The sequence below is a fragment of the Camelus dromedarius genome, chromosome 10 (genome assembly GCF_036321535.1).
Source record: "Camelus dromedarius isolate mCamDro1 chromosome 10, mCamDro1.pat, whole genome shotgun sequence".
NCBI lineage: Eukaryota > Metazoa > Chordata > Mammalia > Artiodactyla > Camelidae > Camelus > Camelus dromedarius.
In genome coordinates this window covers 22981628-23004496 of record NC_087445.1, presented here as the reverse complement: position 1 = coordinate 23004496, position 22869 = coordinate 22981628, and the positions used below count along the sequence as shown (strand labels likewise).

The 22869-nt window shown below is 35.1% G+C and overlaps 1 protein-coding gene across 1 annotated transcript in view; it reads left to right on the top strand.

Moving 5' to 3' along the window:
• CCDC171 (coiled-coil domain containing 171) overlaps positions 1-22869 on the top strand; it is a 319953-nt gene that overhangs the window by 198046 nt on the left and 99038 nt on the right. Inside the window, exon 24 of the mRNA XM_031449678.2 lies at positions 4671-4802. Within this exon, the coding sequence (XP_031305538.2) occupies positions 4671-4802 (132 nt within the window). The remainder of the gene's footprint in view (positions 1-4670; positions 4803-22869) is intronic.

The following is a 22869-nucleotide window of genomic DNA, read 5'->3' as shown; positions in this document are numbered from 1 at the left end:
GTTTGATCAAATTTTCTTTTTAGGTGTTAGAATGGGTGATCAGTCATGGTGCCAGGAAAGTTAAACCCAGTCAAGTTGTGTACCAGAATATGTAAAACTTGAAAATACTTTAGGAGATAGGTTACTTATTTCCTGAAACACTTGAAAGAAGGAACCAGAAAATGTCTGTGCTGTGACCTGTGTTTGTGAACCATATGGTCTCTGTCTCAACTGTTCAACTCTGTCCTCGTCACAGGAAAGCAGCCAAAGACAATAGCCAAATGAATGGGTGTGGCTGTGTTCCAATAAAACTTTATTTACAATAACAGGCGGTGGTCTGGATTTGGTCCCTGGGCTATATTGTGTGCCAAGGACACTGCTCTCTAATGTATAGGTTGAAAAATAGTGCTAGGCTGCCCTAGTATATAGGATGAAAAATAGAATAAAGAGAGAAGAGAAAGCAATAAGCAATCAGCAGAAGTGGAAGAAAGTACAGAGGAGGAAGTGTAGGGAGTGGAAATATAGTAAAACCTGAACACAGAATGATAAGAGTGGAAGTTACAAGAAGCATTGTTGAGATCTGTATTTGATGGGAATCTCTGGTAAGAATGTTTTTTGAAGCATTGGAGGCCATAATAGATTTGAGCAAGTAAAATTTTAGGCAGATCAGGAGTATGATGTAAAGTCCTAATATCAGTTGCTTTTCCCAGGCATTCAGGATTCAGGCATTGTGTGCATCTTACATGTGTTCTCACATGTATCTGAGTTTGTATCTACAGCCCTCACTGCTTCTTCCTTGGTATCCTACTGGTAAAAACACAGCTAGTACCATATTTCATGAATATTTTTTATTAATTAGAACATTGGGTCCAGAGGGCTTTTATAGTTGTGCATGATAAAACATACAGGTTCACATTTTGATAGTTGAGCAGTTTTTGTAAAAATAGCTAGTTTAATTTTATAGTTGATGTATCTAGCAGAAATAACTTTTGTGGTATTTTGGTAGGAGTACAGAAAATTAGGAAACAGATTGGTGGCTTGTGAGTAAAGGCTAATCAGAAATAGGAGCAGTATAGTGTAGATCTTATGAATCATTTCAATCTGGAACTAGATTGTTACAATAAAATAAATATTTCACAATGATGTTTTGACTTCTTAGAAAGTTTCATTTATTTTTCTCTGTACACCTGTTTTTCTTGTTTCTTATGGCATATCTTAAAATATTTGCTTTCTGAAAGTATGTGATAAGGGAGGAAGAAAGTAAACTTTCTAAAAATCAAAATTTTCAAATGAAGTAACATAGGTTTTTTTTTTTTGATTGTCAGAATATTGTGAAATTGTACACTTTTTATAGAATGTTCTAAATGTATACAACTTGACAGTTGAAATTTATATTGTGGAACTCTGTAAAAAATTTCATTATAGGTTAAAAGTGAACTTTTAGCCATTTTAATATATTTATTGCTCACATTTATAAGTAAATCAGACTAAAAAGGGTATAAAATCTTAATTATAGGATGAATAATGATGTACTGTAGCAGAATTAAAGGCTGACTTTTGAAATTTAAGATTAATTCAAACCAAAGACAGGTGATGATGGTTGTTCTAATCCTAATTCACACTAAAATCTTTATTTTAGAAGGCGAAACTAGTTTTCCCTTTAGGGAAAAAGACGATTTTATTGTTACTTCAAAAAAATTTTTGACAGTAAGAAATTTACTTTAAATTCTCATTTTTGAAAGGGACCATTTTGTATCCAGTGGGCAGTATTTCTTAAAGAAATCCCACTTACCTCTTTTCTGATCTTAGTTACTTTGTTCTCAGCCTGCCTGTTCTATTTTCCTCATGAACAAATTTAATGCAATAAAATGAGAGTCTTTTTACTTACTGTTCTGTGTTGAATCGTTTCCCTGTTTCTCCTTGTCCACACCCTGAAATTCAGACTTGACTTTTGCATTCTTTCTGAACAGCCTCCCCCTTTTCACCCTTTATTTTTTCCTGGTCCTTGTCATCTTTCCTTCCTGCTCTTTGCTGCATTGTTAGGTTTTATTTTTCCTAGTGTCACTGTTTTGTGTTCTTCAAACATGATGCTTTCACTCCTTTTATCCATTAAAATAAAACAATTCCTGGTCAATCCTTTTTCAAGACTTAAAAAAACCCCCACCTTTTTCTAGAAACATGTGGAGAACATTTTAGATGCCTATTTTCAAAGTTTTGATTTAATTTAAAGGTGTAAAAAAACTTAAATTTCAGTAGAAATATTTGTGATATTGTGTCTATTATATATCATGGGGCACTGTCTCACGATGGCACTGTCAACATTCAACAGATAATTTATAATTAAATGATAGTGTTAACACATGTATATTATTCAAATAATGCTGTAATTATGATGTCCGTCGTTTGGTTTAGCAAAACAACTGCATTTTCAGTTTTTTCCCCTATCTAATACAAATACAAAGAATTATTTAATTTGGCAAATTAAATAATGTTGTAGTGAAAATGTTAATTTGACAATAAATCACAGTTTTAAATGCCAGATGCCCCAGCTTAATGTTGTTCAGAAAGTTTATTGAGAGAATATAAAATGTGGCTTACTGTTCCTGTATGTCAGGCTTCACAGATGAAGTATGGTGCCTGATATTAATCAGGTTAAAGGACCTCCAGTGCTTGGAGTGTGCTGTGGATTGTACCTACATTGCTCATGGCTCCTTCTCCCCCCCCTGCCTGTATTAGCAATCTGCTTTTGTACTTTGACATCCAGGATTTCCCTAGTGAATTTTGTCACAGAAAAAAGAGAATCATCAATATCGCAGTTAAACTTGACTTTCAAAGCTAATAGTATCTCATTTGGGGGCTCAAATTTAATAAATTTTCTTTGATTCTGGGTGAGTTTTTAAACATCAAACAATGAATTGGCCAGGGTGCAGTAAAATATTTAGATCTATTGACTGTTGTTCAGAAGGGTAGAAGGCAAAACACTAGTGGTTTGATGTTGATAAATTCTCAGTACCTTAATCCACATTAATGTTTTCTTTTATCTGAGTGCACACTGGTGACAAAAAAAAAAGGCAAAAGAAAGTGTCCACACATATAAAATAGAAAACATAAAGCAAATATATTTGTAAAATATGATTTATTTTGGTATATTAAGTAAGTTAAAAGCATTCTTCTCCTGACAAAAGACTCTGGAGAATGTTTGTTACAGATAAATATACATTCTGAATTGAGACTCCAATGTGCATATCGTACTCACACTATTATAAAAATTGTATTGTAGTGTATGTTTTACAGCACACCCTTTGACATTCAGTTATTGACAGAAATTCTTCAGCTCAGCTTGAGAATGTAAGGGTTTTTATAGCCTCAACTAGCATAAACAATGAAAGACGTCATCGTATGTTTGTATATGTTTGCTGATTTAAGGAAACCTTGTATAGTACGATAGTTCATTCATAAAGTAGGAAATAGTTCAAAGTTTTACAAGCTGCCTGAGAAGAACAGAAAAATGAAGGATTGATTTTCTATCATATATGATTGCCAAGTTACATGTGAAGTTGCTCAAATAAAACTAAAGATATAAATACATTTACTTGAGCAATTAGTGTTACTTTTATAGTTCTCCTCATTCTTAACCTTTGCTATCTCATAAAAAGTCATTTTTTTCTTGTGGCTTTAAGCTAATTGTATACTATTTATCAAATATATGGTGTCAAAGAGATAAATTTTTAAAAACTATTCAGGCATAAGGAAAGTTAGAAAATATGAAAATTCCTATCATTAAACTATATGATTAAAGATTGGAGATTAGTGATCTTAAAAGGAAACTAAACTCTGAAATTTTTAAGGCTTTTACTAAGTTTGGATATCAAAAATGAAAATAACTGTTTCTGAGCAGTTTCTTATGTCTATTATACAGGGAGTATTTTTCATTTGTCCAGAAGGTGGCAGTGTAATATCAACTGCATTGCAAGAGAATTGGTATTTCTCCTGTATCTGTGATATGTGTATATTGTTACCTTGCCGAATATTTAAAATATAGTACAAATACTACTGATTTTGTCCATTATCTTATTTAAAAGTTGTGTGGCCAAGTTGGTTTATATGTATTTAGTCATTAAGACTCAAGTTTAATAAGAGTAAAAAGAGCAAACAAACCTCTTGCCTGGTGTATTTTTAAGTCTTCTTGTGTGTTGAGCATATTTGTTTTTATTCTAGAGTGTATATTGAAGTTTCCTTTTAAAGACTAGTACCTAATAAGTATCTTGTTCAGTATATATCAGTTAATACTAGTTAAATTAAATTTGTTATTAAGAAAGTGAGAATAAGTAGGAGATTCCTTATTGTTTATTTTTGATTTTGTGGGTTTTTTTTTTTCCTTCTTCCCTGTTTCTTTTGAGGGTGGAACAGTGAAAAAAATAATTCAAAACCTCTTGATCAGAAGAGCTCCAGTGACTCTTCTTCCCTCCCTCATTTCAAGCAGGAGGATGCTTTTTCTTCTTAACATTCTCCCCCAGCACTCTGAATTAGAGATTTATTTGCAACGAAAAATCAATTAGTCCTAAATTTATTCATGGATTTCAGGTCCAGCGATCAATGCAAGTCCACTCAGTGGGCTCAAGGGGACCCAGTTCATCCCAGTTAATGTGTCTGAAGGGGAATTACCATTGATGCTATTTTTTTCCCTTTAGGTCAGAGATCAGATCTCGCTGTCACGGACTGCGGCAAGTAGGAATGACTTCACCCTGCAGCTACCCAGACTGCACCTGGAGACCTTTGCATTGGAGGGGCTCAAGGGCGGGCCAGAGGTTGTAGCATGCCAGGTTAGAGTCTAAATAACATTGTTTGCTACCAAGTCATGTAGAAAAATAAATTTCACTACTGGAGAGAATGAAAACCTCAAAGTATTGTGACTAACTTAAAGGAGATGCAAGTGATTTTTCCTCATTTTTTCTTCTGCCATGTAACTCTATATTTCAGACATAACTGTTTTTTTCTTTAAAGCCTAGAACTGGCCAATTAAATAATCCAGGCAAGTATTTTTTTTACCAAGGAAAAAAACGTATTTTACAGCTAAGTACATTATTAAAAGAACATACTTTCCTGGCAGCAGAGGACAATAAGACGCTAGGCTTATCTCTTTAAGCTAGTCTCAATTTGTACCTCTTATTGTTTTAAAATAAATCACTTTAGATAAAGTTGTCAGGAGAGATATTTGACATTTTCAATGTTAATTTCAAAGTATATCCAACATTTCTTAAGTGGTAATTTAATTTCAGTAAATCTAGAAACTAACTGTACTTTGCATTGAAGAGTATTTTATACTTCAGTGATTAGTTTTAATGAACATTGTAATATGTGCCAACTGTATTATTTCATTTATAAAACTCAAAGCACCAAATCGTAAAACCTCAAATAACTTTAAAATAAACTTAGTAATGATATTTATTTTCAAAAACATACTCATTTTCAGATGTTGTAGCTAGCTTTCTATTCTAGTTTACTGTTATGTTATTGTGCTCATTTTTTTCCTTAGGGTTAAAAATATTTTTTAACTGGAAAAAACAAAATTTAGTATGTACTTTATTCTCCTTTTAATGTCCAATTTCTTTATTAGAAAAATATATCAACATTATGTGAACTATAGGGAGATTTATATTTCAAAAGAGATTGTCCTTGTTCAATAGCACCTTAGATTTTTCAGTGTATTTAAGAGAAATATCTCTTAAAACTCAACCTATGTTTCACATTTTGAGTTTAAGATAAACTTTTTCATTCTTCAGTTTATGACCCTGTGAAATTTAATTTTGTACAAAATTAATGTCAGTACAAGTAGGGCTATGTTAATTTTTCTACATGCTCCATACCCTAATTTAATTTGTTATTAGTACTCAAATTAATGCTCGACAAAGAAAAAATACTTGTTTTTTCATTAGCTTGTCCATCAATATATCTAATACATATGTAATTATAAAACTAAGCATAAAACATTTTTATTTTTAGTTATAGGCTAGAATATCATACCATTATTTAGTACAAGATTAAGATGTACATTTAAAATTTGATTATCACTATTTATGAATTCATTGTAACCATGAGCCCAATATGATTTGAAATTTTTCTAGTGGTTGTAAAGTAATCCTTTACTTGGTTATCTTAATTCGGAATCTAACAGGGCTTAGTACTTGTCGTAATTCACAAATAAAGACGTCGCCCAGACTCGAGATTTTGATGATTTGGAAAGAGACTGATTCCTAGGAATGCCAGTTTTTGAGGCAAAACATGAACTCTATAGTTCTGATGTCTGTGGATAGCAAGAAGGAAATGTATAGGCCTGTATTTTAAACTACTATCTTTTCCAGATTCTAATAAAAATAGTTATGCGGGTTGCCATATACCTAAACACATGGGTGAGTTTTGCATTGACATGCTGTAGTATGCACTGTAGTTTAGTAATATATGTTTTGGTTTAGTATTCCATGCAGAGGCGATCACGTGATTTGGGACATAATAAGTGTTTTACGTACACACACGTACACATTTGGCAATATGCTGTGGAGTACTTTGAGAAGAAAGGCACTGTATTAATTGAAGATTTTATAATAATACTGTCACTTTAGTGAGCACTTACTAGGTACCAGGTATCATACTTAGCTCTTTAAATATATGATCTCAGTTAATTCTCACAATAGGCCTGTCAAATAGATGGCATTATTTCCATTTTACAACTGAAAAACCAAAAACTATTGCATGTAATTCTCCTCAGATCAACAGCAAGTAAATGGCAGGGCCCAGAGCCTGGGTTTAAGTCTAGGTGCATTTGACTGCAAAGCCTGAATTGGTAAAATCTGACAGTAAAAATCTAGACACCTATGTGAAATGGTAAGAGTGGAACCTTTGAAATCTATAGTGGAGTTTTTCCTTCCATTTGCACAATATTCATTATACATCTGTGTATTATAGGTCATAGTTCATGCTGTATCGTAGACAAATTTGCAGATAAAAATTTTTGTTTCCATTTGACAGGCTAATATTATAGAACTCTTCACCTCTTTTTGCAGTATATGAATATGTATATTTATACTAAGTGTAGCTACGTATTTAGGAATTCAGTATTCATTTAGCTTTGTACTCTGTACTGATGAACTGGACTATTCAAAGCATGCAAGTCCTTTGATTATGATGAGGAGAGGACCACTACGCAGGATGTGGTAGAGTGGGTGAAATATTTGGCCAAGCTGCACAACTATCATTTAGAGTAGAAGGAGCTGAGGTTCTCCTGGACAGCACTGCTTGTCTTTTCCAATGGAGCAAACTTTATTATAGATAACATCCAGGACGGAAGGCAGGCCAATGAGCACAATTGAAAGGTGATGAGGATGAGTGGATTACTTTATCTCTCTTGACTCAGAAAAGTGCATGCTCAGTTTCCTTATCTGCAAAAACATGTAATGCTACCCATTTCTTGGGCTTATGGTAAGTTTGAATGAGGCAATGCATGTGGAGAGCACAGTGCCTAGCACAAAGGAAGCAGACTATGCGTGGTGGCTGTCATCGTTAAGGGCATTATGTAAAGATGAAATAAGCAACAGTAGCTTGATTTTATTACCTTTATTTAGGAATAGTTACTTAGGATCTTTATATCGTTCCATTTGGTTTCTTCACTCTTCCTTGATTCTTCACAAGCTTTAAGTAATTTTGATCAAGATCAACTTTAGCTCCCTATTTACTTTTCCTTGTTACTTGGTGTTCCAAGAGGCCATGTCTCCAGCGAAACTCCTTACCTAAGCTTCTGTGGCAAATTTTGGAACTATTATACCTGGGCTTTTATCTCCCAAATAACAGCATATTAATCTACTACAATACTGGGAAAAAACCCCACCTAGACTAGACAAGTTAGTGTTAGCTAAAAAGTCCAGTACACTGTTGAATGCAGAGGACTTTATAAGAAAAAACGTTCTTGCCCATACTTTAATTAAAGATAATACCTGTTACTCATTGTCTTGCACTTTGAATTGTGTTTTTTCACTAATTAGGACTTGTAATGCTTTTAATGTCTGGAAAATATTAGCAGGCATCCAGTAAACGTTTGTTTATATCTCCATTCCCATTCAACAGTAAACAACACAGAACAATATCAATAGCTCACATTTATTGAGTGCTTATTCTGTACCAGTTACTGTGCTAAGAACCTTACATTTACTCTCTCATTTAATTCCTGCAACAACCTTATGAGTAATATGCACTCTGCTTTTATCCATTTTACAAAGGAAGAAGCTGAAGTTTATTGAGATAAAGTAAATTGCAAAAGTCCACTTACCTAGTGAATAAGGAAACTGGTTCATTTATCCTTTTAACCGTGCCTTCCTGCCTTTTGAAAACCGTGGCATAGTGTTTGTGTGCATGTGTGTATTTGTGTTTTTCATGGTGGCAGAGACAGAAAAAGAATAAAGATAAGGTCTATTGTAAAATACAATTTCATTTGTGAGGAAATACTGGAGGGAATAGAAATCCAAAAGAGGTTAAATGGGATAGTTACTTAAACTGTGTATTTCGGCGTCTTCATCTGTAAGATGAAAATAATGAAAGTTTCTAACTCAGTGTTAGTGTGACGATTTAATGGGTTAATATATCTGAAGTGCTTAGAATAGTGACAGGTACGTTGTAAATACTCAGTGTTTATTAGCTCTCCACTAACATGGAAGCTTCATGAAGCCAGGAACCTGCCTTTGTTCACTGCTGCATTCAGAGCTCCGAACCCTGCATAGCATAGAGGAGGCCCCCAGTATGCACGGGTGAACGAACACTGGATTTCAGACACTACAGGAAGCTGCTGTGCCTGGGTTGTGCATGCCTTTAGAAGACTTAGTATCGTTGTTTGTTTTTTTTTTTTTTCTTCTAGACCCACTTCACTTAAAAGGAAAAGTCCCCCAAACCATCTCATAAAAGTGTTTAAGGCTTAGTGCATAGTAACTATACCTCTGGAAATGCAGTGTGTTTTATAAATATATGTTTATAAACACTTCATTAGAAAGGCGTCATCATGAAACTATTTATTTATGAAGATTTTAAACAGCAGAGTCTTCACCGTAAATACAGTAATCCTTTAATCACCCATGACCTCCCATGTCATTACAAAGTCCTTACTTGGTATGGTTGTTTGTTATGTATTATACCCACAGCTTTGGGGATACCATGGTTTCTTACATCTGTATTATTTTCCAGGCATAAAAATTTCTCCCAGCTATTTTGTTGTATTTATAAAGTCAAATCATAAAGAGCTTCTTGAGAAGAAATTTTTTTTAATGTAGAGAAGGAAGAAATAAATATCTGTACCTAATTCTAGTCATTTTAAGTAGAATTATAAACACTCATATACATATCATTTACATATAATTATACATATAATATATGTATACAAACAATAATTGAGTCACACTATTTTGTAAGCATTTTTTTTTAAACCTAAAAACAAATCATGGATGTCTTTCTTGTCAGTTAATACAGACTTACCTCAACATTTTTGATGATTGAGTTATGTTCCACAGCATGGATCTCCTGTAGTCTAATCAGTTTTCTATTGATGGGTGTTTACCTTGTGTCTAATTTTGGGGTTATCGTGAATAAGGTGACAATGGATATCCTCTTGTATGAACTTTTGCATTGCTGTCCAATTTTTTTCCTTAGACTGAATTAGTGGACTTGCATCTAAGGTTATGCTCTTTCTAAAGCTTTTGATACATATCCCCTAGTTGTCCCTGAACAGCTAAATGGCTTCTGTTGGTTCTTAATTTCCTTTTAAAAGTATGGGTCTTTATTTTCTAATACTAAAAGAAAGTTTTATCTTCTTTTTATGATTTAGGTCTTACCTGATTTTTCAGGTGTCCATTCTCACTGGGTCCTTAATTTACAGAGTTGCAAGTGTTCAGTCTAACAGTCTCTATGGTGAAGTAAAGAGAATATATTTTGTGACAGCTGTTTGTCTCACAGATATTCTTTTTCATGTATTTATGGATCCATGACTGTGCTTTGAATATTTCAGATTATTGGAAATCTGACCTTTTTGATAAGTTGGGTCATTTTAGTAATAAGGTATCAAAAAGATTTCAGGGTTATCTAAAGTTGTTATCTATGAATGTGCAATTCTCTTTAGATTCTAAAATCAAAATATCTTTTAAACTAAAAAACATAAAATGATTATAGAATTTGGTTATGGAATCAAACAGAATGTTGAAATGCTACCTTCTTCAAAGGCTGGAAAGTACTTCCCAGGGAAGAGCTGTTTGTAGGGGAAAACAGCTGGAAAAATCATATAGTTTGTCTGAGAATAAATGCATTTTGATGGAAAAATATCACCCTTTGTTTCATCTAGCTGCTTGACAGCTGTAGCCTCTGGTTCCAAAGAATGTAAATTGTGCCAGGGAATCTGAATGCCCTAGATTTGAGGCCTAACTTGAGGATGAATATAAGAATTAGTGCTTTTGTTTTTCATGTTGACACCAGGAAGAATAAATGGCAATTTCTAACATAATGTTGTCTGAGAAAATATTTTTATTATTTGCTAGTTAAAATTTTAGAATTCTACTGTGAAGATTGGATAATGCACAAGCAGACATTAAGTTTCTTCAAAACTTCCTGGTATTGGAGCTGTGAGCGATGCTAAATGAAACAAAATATCACAAGAAGTACGATGTTCATGTATACAGAAGGACTAGTTTTAAGGATGTGTTGCAAATTGGGATAACGGTGATTAAATAATCAAAGAAAAGCATGTAAACATTGGTTTTTAGTCATTGTGAGTTATGCATTGTTGTACTCAATCCGTATCTTCTCCTAAGATTTTAGGAGGTTTTAGTTTCCAGTGACCAGGAAGACTTCGCCGGAGCCTCAGCCTTGCACGTCTGTCGTTATTAGAGTCATTTAGGTATCATCACCTAAGTCCTTTCACACTCCCTTCCTTCTCCCTTCTCTTCCTGGGCCTATTTGATTTGCCCTTTTTCTTTTGTTTGTTTTTTTAGCAGAGGTGGTGGTGGTGGTGGTGGAGATGGGCGGAGGATGCATCAATCAGAATTTTAGGACAGAATCTTGAGAGGAAAAATGTAAAATTATGGGGTTTTTTGGTTCAGATATTTTACCAGGTGATATATGCTATATCATTCTTTTCTTAGTCTCCATATTTTATTTTAAAAGACTTACTGTAAAAAAAATGTTTTCCTTTGTATCCATTGTTAAACCATAGTCTTGAGCATTAAGTGATAGCTAAGATTTCTAAAAAGTATCTGTTAAGGCTAGAAGTTCTAAAAAGTGTTTTAATGTTAGGCAGACAAGACATTTTGCATGTTGCATCATGGGGTTTATTTCAAATTAGTGGCGGTCTGAAACAACAGTTTCTTGTTTATTTTTCTTGTTGGGACTTTTATCTCTCATTGCTTTTTGATAATGACAGGATGACATATTGGGGCAAGGAAATGCATCTGTATAAAGCTTCTGCTACACCAAATCTTATACAGAGGAATCTCATAAATCCTTACTTCTCAATGTAGCTGAAAATACTCACAAATTATTCCCTGTGGGAATGATTTGGTATCAGTGATCTAAACTGACACTAAGTAAAATCTGATAGGAATTCTTTAAAATAAAATCTTTCTCCCAGTTTTGTTTTTTATCATTCCTTCCTTTGTTTATTGCAAGGAAGAATAATTAGAAAGAAAATAAAATCATAGCAGAGTCAGTATCACAGAAGATTGACAAGATTAGGCGACTTTACCAAAAAGTACTAAGATTATCCACACAGCAGATGAAATCCTTCCCCCTGTATACACAAGTTACACAGGTAGCAGGAGTTGTCATTGTTTTATCCAGTTGTTGTCTTTTTCTCGTGAAAAACAACATGGTCTTTCTTGTGAAGGATGACTAGGCATTGTCATCCGTGTGGCTCTGAAAGCACTGCTGCAGCCCTGTCCTAGAATCACTGTCTGTGAGCTTTCAGCCCTTACTCTTCTGGTGCATCAGCTTGTTGTCAGTAACGCAGTGATGATGGTACCTGCCCCAGTGTACCCTGGGGCAGTTGTGAGGATCACGTGACATGGATGAAAGACCTTTGAAAATTAAACCGCACTGATAGATAATTTTCCCATTGTTTTCCTTTAAATATTTGGCTTATAAACATTCCTTGATCGGGTGTAAACTCACTTAGTTTTCAATCTCAGGTTGAGATTTTTTTCCCTTCTAAAAGACAAGCAAGTAAATCAGATTATGGGGAAGTTGGCAACCATGAATTTGTGCAATTTTCTATATGTCATGGAGTTTGCTGGAAACATCGTGTTGATCAGAATGGGAATTTGGAAGAGGTGAAATAATTTCGTCCGTTGTGGAGAGAGGTAAGCAATGTAATATTGGAGGAAGCCTACGTGAAGAGTCAGAATACCTGGGTTGAGGTTCTGGCTCTGTAATTTAGCCACCTTGGCAGGCCGCTCGATAGCCCTGAGCTTCCTATTTCCTCATCTTTAAATGGAGGTGGTGAAGCCTGTCTTGCTTCCACTCACAGGGTTGTGGGGAGATCAGATGAGATAAAAAACATGTGAGGGTGCTTTTTATATTGTAAAATGCTGAATTAGTATAAGCTATGTTGGACTGAACTGCAGACAGATCTGGGTTTCAGGAAAGTGACCTAAGTACATTAAATAGTGTTTTAGTGTTTTGACTCTTGGAGACTTTTGACTGATGACCTGCTCAATACAGGTTTCACTTTAGTAGCAACATGTGCAATAGAAAGAATAAAATGTTCCACAACTTTAGTGTTTCCTTACAATCTCAGTATAAAGCCATTGCTAACACTTTGGCGAATGCCTGCCGTATACATCTATTTAAATAATTATTCTACAAAGTAATTCAAGCATTACTGCTGTTTTCATATTTTCTTTGAACTCATTTTTTGGTATTTAAACCATTTAAATTTTTTTTGGACTTCAAATTCCAACTCTGAAATAGTGACAGTACTTGCCTGTATGTGAGATGTTTGAGACATACTTAGTGAAAAATCAAAACACAAAACCGATAAAAGTACAGAGCTTTTTTTTTTGGTTACAATTTTCAGTTCTAGGTATCTCAAAGCAGAAAAGCTGCTGAATGATACGAGCATAATTTCTTTGTCATTAACACTAAGAGGCAAAAACTAAATCCCAAGCTTGACCCTTCCTCTATCTTTTTTTTTTTTCATTTTTGAAGCCTATTTAAGTCTAACCCTATTCGATAATACCTTTTAGTGCTTATTATTGAGAGAATGAAGCCTGTGAGCACTTGAACTTTCAAGTGCTACAACAGAATTGCTATTCATTTTAGCTACTTGGACAAAAAAACAGTGTTTGATGGACTGCCTAGGTGAAGACCTGGGAAAGGAAGGGTTATCTACAAATTGAGTGAGTTTATTATGGCTTAGTGATTTGCTGATTGATTTCATTTGCTGTCAGTTAAGGCTCTCTTAATGTCAGTTTTCTTTGCATAATGCCTTGAAATAAAGACTGATGAAGTTCTTCAGATTGATGCCGCTTATATAAACTGACCCTGATTTGCCCTATTCTACATGACAATTTAAGTGACAGCAGATAGAGGAAAATACAGCAATGAATATGCAACTTAAGGATTAAGGGAAATGCAGTAAATCATTCAGTCTAAAATAGGTACAAAAGTAATTTCTTGTAATAATTCCACAAATGCCTTAAGTTTTATTAAACAGACTATTATTAGTCTCAAGAGTGTGTGTATGTATATGTGTAGAGAAAGACAGACAGAAAGAGTGTGTTGAATTGAAAAAGAGAACTAAAAGTGATCCTAAATCTTTTCAAATTACAGTAACTCTTTCTCTCTGCACTTAAACTTGGAGCTGTCAGAATCACTGTTTAAAAATTATTTTATTTGAGGTTGTGTAAGTGCTGTATATTAAAGTAACCAATGAAATGTAGGGTAATTTTGAAGGTTTAAATACTTTTCAGTTTCAGAGCCTTCTAGTAAAAGTGGTAGTAGCTTTTTTTTTTCCTTTCAATGGCCAAAAGTCTCATAGTGCTGACAAAAAAAGAGGTGTAACTTTTGTGGAGAAAATTAACTTAAGGAAAATGTGAAATGTTAATATCTTACTATCTGTTCTGAGTGAGGGGTAGCGCACCCACACCCAACCAGTAGATTTCTCTGTGGACTGTATGACTTTGCTTCCGTGTTGCAGAGCAATATTTTGTCCAGGGTGTATTTTATAATGTGCATTCATCAAAGTGAACCTGACTTGGTGTAATTTCTTTAGGATTAAAAGGGCAGCACAGAGAACTGAGCACTAAACTGAAGAAAGCGCCTAGGTTCTATTCTGGTGGTCCATGCTTTAGCAAAGCAACATACCACAAGCCTAAATGATATCTGTAATGTATTTGAAAGAGGCACACTTTCTATATTTGTAAATAGGCTTTTAAAAGTTCTCAAACCTTAGATCTTTGGTTCAATGATTATTTGGTAGAATGATTTGCCTGCAAAATTTAAAATCTAAAAGAAGAATCTCCATGTTTATAATCTTTCTAAAATCGAGGAGGAAATCATGATTAAATTAAAGCATGCAGCTTAACCTTTTATATTTATTAAGTTATATCATGGGACAAAATAGAAAATTCTTTATGAGACACAGCCCAGGGACTTACACAAAGCCCTCAGCAGATAGCAATTATGGTCATTATTATTGAGATAATAATAATGTGTGTAGGGGGGTTGAGGAACATTATGATTCTTCATCAAGTGAAAAGGGATTCTTTGAAAGTTTTGGATGTCTCATGTTATTACCGGGTTTTTTTTATAACGGCAAATTAAGAGGTTTAATGATTTCTCGTTAGCACTGAGTGGTAAGTAGCAACACAATGCTCTGAAAATGCGTAACTCGGAGGCAAAAACCTGACCTGAACTAATTTTGTGGCAAAACCTGAGAACTGAAGCTCATCTTATATCCCCCTCAGTGTGATTTTCCAGTGTTTTGCTGTCAAATGTATTTGATTAGAGTCTTTTGCCCCAGATCCCCATGAGTGTTACTCAATAAATGGTATATGTTGCATATTTCCAAAATCCAAAAAATCTTGTGCTCCAAAACACATCTGGTTCCAAGGTTTCAGATAGGGATTGTGGGAACTGTATCAGCATTTATAAAACATTTCCCTCAAAGCTAGCACATATTATTGCTTCAGTGCAAGACTTGTTTTTCTTATAGTCAGGCACATGAGATGGTATTCTTGAGTGAAATTTGAATTTAATATGTAGTATCTCTTGCTTTGTGTTTTGAGTCATAAAGGAATTATGTGTAGTCTGTGCCCCCTGAAAACTCAAAGAGACTTTAACAATTGTGTTATACGCTAATCAGATACGGCTCTAATAGGCTTTATTTTACGTAAGTCTAATACCTGTTTGTAGACTGAAGGTACATTTTCGTTCCATGTGAGTAGGAATCCCCTGAGACTTTCTTTCAGGGCCCCTCCCTTTCATATTCTGAAAGCAGAATGGATGGACTTTCTGGTCGCATAAACTACTTTTCTTCTCTTGCATATCCTTCTAATTTGTTCCCACTGGATAAGGTAATGCAGACCCTTAAAGGGTGTGGAGAAGCCAGCTCTCCTAGTGTCCAGACAGGCTCTCAGTGAGGAGAGCAAGGTCACTGGGAGCCCACGGGCCGGTCGTTCATGTCTCTGACTCCTGGCAGTCCACTGGAGGCTTAGGAACCAGGGTGGCCTGTACGTCAGCGTTTTCTACTTATTCTAGAGGGAAGGTGGAAATATCATTTGAGAGTATTTATTTCTTTATTGGATTGTTTATAGCTTTATTTATCTTTATTTTTTATTCCAATTTTATTGAGATATAATTGACATACAGCACTGTATAAGTTTAAAGTGTACAGCATAATTTGACTTAGATATAGTTTTGTGAAATAATGACCACAATAAGTTTAGTTAACATCCATCATCTTGTATACCAAAAAAGAGAAAGAAAAAAAATGTTTTTCTCATTGTGATGAGAGCTCTTTAGATTTGCTCTCTTGACAGCTTTCAAACATAGCACACAGCAGTGTAAACTGTAGCCGTCATGGTGTACATCACATCCCCAGGACTTATTTATCTTATAACTGGAAGTTTGTATCTTGTGACCACCCCACCTTCATTCAGTTCCCCCTCTCCTTGTTTCCCACCTCTGGTAACCACAAATCTGATCTCTTTTCTTCTGAGTTTTAGATCATACAGTGTTTGTGTTTCTCTGTCTGACTTATTTCACTTAGCATAATGCCCTCAAGGTCCCTGCGTGTTGTCACAAATGGCAGGAGTTTATTTTTTTAGTGGCTGAATGTAAGGTGTAAATACAAATATACAAAGTATTAAGTATAAATATAAATATATATATGTGTAGACTTCTCTATCCACTCATCTGTTGATCAACATGTAGGTTGTTTCCATGTCTTCGCTGTTATAAATAATGCTGCTATGAACATGGGGGTGTAGCTATCTCTTTGACGTAGTGTTTTCATTTCCTTCAGATTATAGTCTCAGAAGTGGAATTGCTGGATCATTTTTCATTTTGGGGAGAACCTTTATACTGTTTTCCATAGTGGCTGTACCAATTTATAATCCCACTGACAGTGCACAGGTTTTCCTTGTCTCCACATCCTCACCGGCATTTGCTATCTTTTGTCTTTTTGATTTGATGACAGCCATTCTAACAAGTATGAGTTGATATCTCATTGTGGCTTTGATACGCACTTCCATGATGATTAGTGATGTTGAATACCGTTTCATGTACCTATTGCCCATTTGTGTATGTTTTTGGGAAAATATTTATTCAGATCCTTTGCCTGTTTTTAATTGGATTATTTGTTTTTATGCTATTGAGTTGTATGAGTTCTTTATATATTTTTGAAAGTGTTTAGAGACCAGTTCAAACCAGTACATTGGCTTTAAAACATACAGTGGTCAAGTCTCTTGATCCTATAGATTTGGGAATAGCTAACACCATTCAGTGATGTACTAAGCATCTGCCAAATTCAAGGCACTGTGCTATGCTCTGGGATGCAGAGGTGACTCAGAACTCTTTTTTGGAGGGAGTATGAAGTTTAAGATTGATATGAGATGGAAAGCATGATTGCTGTAGGAGAGGCATAAAGTACATAGTCTGCCCTTCAGAGAAGAACGAAGTTCGTTCTTGCTGGGAAGATTGAGAGAGGCTTCATCGAGGAGGTGGCATTCGAGTGGGCCTTGACAGTTATGCAGTTAAAAATCCCTTTTCATGTAAAATGTTACTATCAGGAAATATAGATGGAAAATATCTGGAGTGTGAGGCTGAGCCACTAGATAGCTCTACAGCAGCGACATACATGGGAGTGTCTCATCTGCAGACTGGCTTGTACTGAATGATTGGTAAGATTCTTTCCAGGTACTGAAGCTCTGTGGTATTGTGAATAAATTATGGTCTCTGCCAGATTTCATGGCAATCTTATTGTTTATTTCTTCATAATGTGCAAAAAGTAGATTCATTGATTTAGTTGAATATCAGAAACCAATTTTGTTCTTAAAACAATATAGTAACAGTATTTTTTGAGTGATATAGTTTAATATACTTAAATTAATTTTGTTATAGAATAGATATTTTAGGAGTTGCTGAAGTAGATGATAATCCTGATTGAAGCCTGTAGATTCCCCAACCAATGTGAAATGTATCAGAATTAGAATGGGATCATGGTAATACAAGAATTAGCTCTTAATAAAGTCATAAAATATTTTTCCTTCTCTCTTATTTTTGCTTTTCTTGTGTGTTGAAAATTGTTCATACTGGATTTAATTAAACCACAAACAAGTGCATCGAATTCTTACAATTCCAACTAAATGACTTTTTAGCACCTGTGTACAAATTAATGTAAAGACACTAATTATGGATATCCTTTGCTGAGATTCATAATTAAAGCTAACAGTTTTCTGTGAAAAGAGGAAAGATAAGTGTTGAACATTGTGTGTATATGTGTGTGTATGTATTTACTCTTTTACGTTAGCTTAGATCAAGTGTGCTTTCTGAAAGTTGTTGGTTTTGAGATAATAGATTGGGCAGTTTTTCTTTGGCAGGTAACAGCTAGCTCTCAGCCCTGTAAGTAATTTATTTCTATAACTTTTCTCTTTATCTTAACACCATTCCTTTAAGAAAATTTGCATACTGAACCCCCAAAAGATTAAAATTAGGATGTGTCTTTGTTATACTATCAAATTTGATGAAAGCAACTGGATCCTTGTAGGTTGATTGTGGAAAAGACAAGTTGAGAGTGCTGGTTATCACTTTGGTCTGCAGAAAGTATAAATCAGGAAGAGATTATTGGAATATAAAGTGCCCTTTGTTAAGCTCCAGATATCTTTTGAAGGGGTTAGATAGGCACTCTCAGTACAGTCCACATTATTACTGAAATTGAAGGTGTCACTAACTCTAAAATGAGGAACCACACCATATTGTATGCTGTTAATTCAACAAGCTCAACAAGTAAGTATGCAACTCCTGCTCTGTATGCAGCTCTGTGCTTGACAGATGACTGCGATGGTTGTGCATTCAGAGAGGAGTTAAAAAGAACCTCAGATGTTAGTTCCTAACACAAAAGGAATGAAACAAGCACCAATATGGGAAACGTCAAGGGCCAGCATGTGTGCTGTGAGCCTCTGGGAAGTGTGAAGGTTAGGAAAGGGCCTGAATGTTTCACTAACCTTGTCTTATATCCTCCTCAAAAATTTTTTTTAAACAGGAAGAGGCCTGTCTTTTTTGAGGAGATAATCTACAATATTAGTGTTTTTATCCACTCAGTTTCAATATGAAATTTTAAAACGTATTATTTTCCCAACTTACACAATGTGAATCAAAACCTGCCTCCTCTCTTCATATACAGCTAAATGGCTTCCCTTTACCCCTAAAATCAGCTCCAACCTTCTCATCTTGACCTGGGGCTCTTCCTGATTTGGGCTTGGTGTCTCTCCAACTTCTGTCTCCCAGGGCTCTCCACTTGATTCACTGAGTATATAGCGATGAGTATAAAGCAATACTGGCCTTTTTGCTGTAACTTGAACACAGCAGACACAGCCCTGTTCCTGAGGCCTTGTGCTTGCTGGTCCCTTTGCTTGGTGTACCTTACAGCAGATCTTCAGGAGGTTCAGGCCTTCTCTTTGTCTGTGTCTTTGCTTCATTGTCACCTCATGGAAGCCTTCTCTCATCACTAACTGAAATAGCCTCGCTTCCCCCTTCACACTTTCTGGCCCTGAGCCTGCTTCATAACACACGACCTGATATGTCTGTCTGTTATCTGCCTCTCACTAGAATGTAAGACTTGTGAGGGCAGAGCGTGGTCTTCTTTACCACTGTGTCTTCAGCACCTGGAACATAACAGGTGCTCAGTAATGTTGTTATATATGTTGATTAATGAAATGGAGTTTTCTCTCTTGTGAGCTTTTTAAGAAGTAGAACTATGTGCATATAAAAGAAAAGTGCAGGTAATCTGGAAGCAGATGGACCCCTAATTTCCTGTTGTGCCGCTTATTAGCAATGTGCCCTTAAGAAAGTTATTTAGGGACTCTGAACATCAGTGGTTTTGTATGTAAAATTGTGCTAAGTAATTCCTGTTTTGCAAGGACAGTGTGAATATTAGAGATGATGCGTGCTGCAGAAAACATACCCTGCTCAGATTTTCACACAGTTTATTTAGTGTAGCTAGGAAATGCCCTTCTTTTGGGTGAGGAGTCTAAGTCACCCTGCAAAGGGGTAACACTAAAAGAATATTAGAGTGACTGTGATCTCCAAGGAATATACTCTTAGTTATCAAAAGTTCATATAAACATTTCTACATATCAGTGCCAGATGTTACAGTTTTGACACTTGGACAAAGCCAGACTGCCTGAATTTCAGCTTCCACCATCACAATTAAATCAAAATACTTATTTTTACACTCATCTCATACTAAGTCTTATCTATATTGTCAGTGGAATCCAAAGCAAGCTGATAAATCTCCACTGTAAAACTCCCAGTGATGTGAAGACATGGTAGGTGCTCAAGAAATGGTAATTATAACAGTGTATGTTTTTTCTGATGGAGAGCTAAAGTAATGAGGTTAAGTTTCCTCATGGTTTCTTATGACCTACAATGAATTGTGTTACCCACTAGCTACACTACTCTCACTTTGTCAGACCTTGTTTTGCAACACATTAATAAACCCAGTGCCAGTTCTATAATTTACCTATATGATGAATGTTTCATATATTACTTAAAATTTTTTAGTCCCTAAAGCAAGAGAATTTATTACTACTATGGATACTACTACTACTACTATTACTATTATTATAGTCTGTCATTATTATTATTATATTACAGATATATATTATTATATGTCCATATGCATATATGTTTCCAAGAGGAACTTTTTTTAGTCTCTGATTATTCTAATGATCCCTTTTCCATATTCTTATAGGAAGCCAAGGTGTCATTTGTTATCCCTTTGGACTTTCTTTACATAATCTTTAGCATAGTAAGAGCAGGAATCACCATTAACTAGAGGCTGCATTTAGCCTCAAATTGGCCTTGATTCAATTCTGGTTGGAAATAACATACTTGAAAAAGAATTGATCTTGTTTTTGGCACATTTAAGTTGTATATGCCATGGTTGAGTGGAAGCCAGAAAAAAGTTTAGAGTCTAAACACAATACAAAGAAAACATCATTTAAAAAAATCTGATGCAAAAGTATTCTACAGCTTTGCTGAACGTGGTTTCCCATGAGGCTCCTTCTCATACCTGGAAAGCTACTATATTTACATCCTTCAGAGTGGTGCCAGTAAAAATTTTGAGTGATGGGATAAGTCAAGTCCAGAACCATTTCAAGTGGCAAAAAGAGGAAAATGAACTTCGATTCTCTTTTTCTTACATAACATAACCTGAACTATATACAGGATCACGTCAAGTCAATTCATGCTGTTTTGTCTTCAGTTGTGCTTGACTTCAGGAGGTTGTGCATTTGCAGTAAAGTTTTTTCTTCTAATAGGTTGACACATTTACTATTCTTCTTATTGTCACTGTTTTCACAAAAAAACACTTCAGTATTTGTGTGCATATTGCATTAAGTATCTAGTTACACATGATTTTAACCATTCCCTGTACTAAATAAATACAAGTACACAGTCTTAAGTGGACATCAGTGCCCAGACCAGTCTCTAAAGGAAACATAGTAATTCCAGTACATGTACACAAACCCCTGGGACATTTAGGGTCAAGCGTGGGTTCTCCAGGAATGGGAAAATATCTTGCATGCTACAGCGGATCGGTGGGGAACCAGGTTTACCAAAATTCTAGTTTCTACATGAAGGAAAGGTCATTTTTATGCCAGGAAATTTTTCAGACATGGCAAGATAAAAACTAAAACTTTCCTCAATCTTAATAGGAAAAAAGGAATTGAAATATAATTTCTTGCAATCCCATTCCTTCTGTACATATGTCTAGTGTGCCTAGATCTCATTCAGAATGAGAATTTGAGTCATGGGAGTTAACAACCCTGTGTGGATAGGAACTGGAATATCACTGTCTTGGTATTTTGCTTATAAGTCCTTTACTGATGCCATCAGATCCTTAAGTCAGGCTGCTGAGAGATGCACAACACATTGTCATTTTTCATATATAAGTCAATTAAACACACTAGAAATTGTTTTCCAAATTTTCTCTCTTTTAAAAAAATAATCTCCTATTGTGTGGAAAACAGAAAATTTGCTGTAAGTTGTAATCTTAGTTTAATTTTTTCTCCTTAAAATAATCCCACAATCTTTCATGTTACATTTTCCTAGGGTCAAAAGATGCTTTGGGGGAAGTGTAGAAATTATATGACATTGGGATAGAATAGAGATTCACGAATTTGTTGCAGATGATTATTGTACTCATTCTACGGAATGAATGAAGTCCCCAAGGAAATAACACCTGAAATTCATTTACTTGAAATAAATATTTATTTCCAACACATAAGCAAAAATTGGTAGCTCAGGGTCAATGTAGTATAATAATTATTAATGAGTTTGAGATCTTTGAAAATCTTGGTTTGTTAGCAAAATTCAAGAGGGCTTTGCTCTTGTACCTTTCTCAGTCAATAGCAGAGAGAATATGAATTAAATTTACACTTCATTAAAGTGAGGGTTGTGATAGACTATCTGCACAATTTGGCGAAACTTGGAAAGTCTAAATTAATTCTGCTGATTTAACTGAGAAACTTTGTATGATAGATAGCCAAAAACAAATAAACCAAAAAAACACTAAACCAGTCCAAAGCAAACCATGGGCTTTGGAAGTGGACAGACATGACTTTGAAACCTAGTTCCATTCTTTATTATCCAAGGACCTTGGATAATGTACTTAGCATCACTGAGCCTTAGGTTCTTATTCTATAAAATAGAGATAATATGAGTCTTACAGAATTGGAAAAATATGCAAAGCTCATAATGTGGTGTCTGGCACATAGTAATTGTTGTTAGAAGTGGGGTCCTGGTAAGCTTTGGAGAATGGAACTCTAGAGGAAGTGAGACCACCTTGGGCAAAGAATTGGTCAAGCCTAGGCTGTATTGACTCCCATACATTCTAGCTCATTTGGTGATTCTGGTGGTAGAGTGTGGGTTCATGTCCCTCCTTGGGCTACTTCAGGGCAGATGTGGCATTGACTTTGAGTGGAGAGTTGGGCTGAGTGCACATGGCCCTCAGATTGTACTGATTAGCTGGTGGTGCTGTGCCAGTCAGTGAGTGAATATAGATAGTTGTCTGACATCCTCTCAGGTGGAGTGTGATAAGCAAAATGCTAGGTGTTTTATCCAAGTATATGCATAAATGAGTCTCTA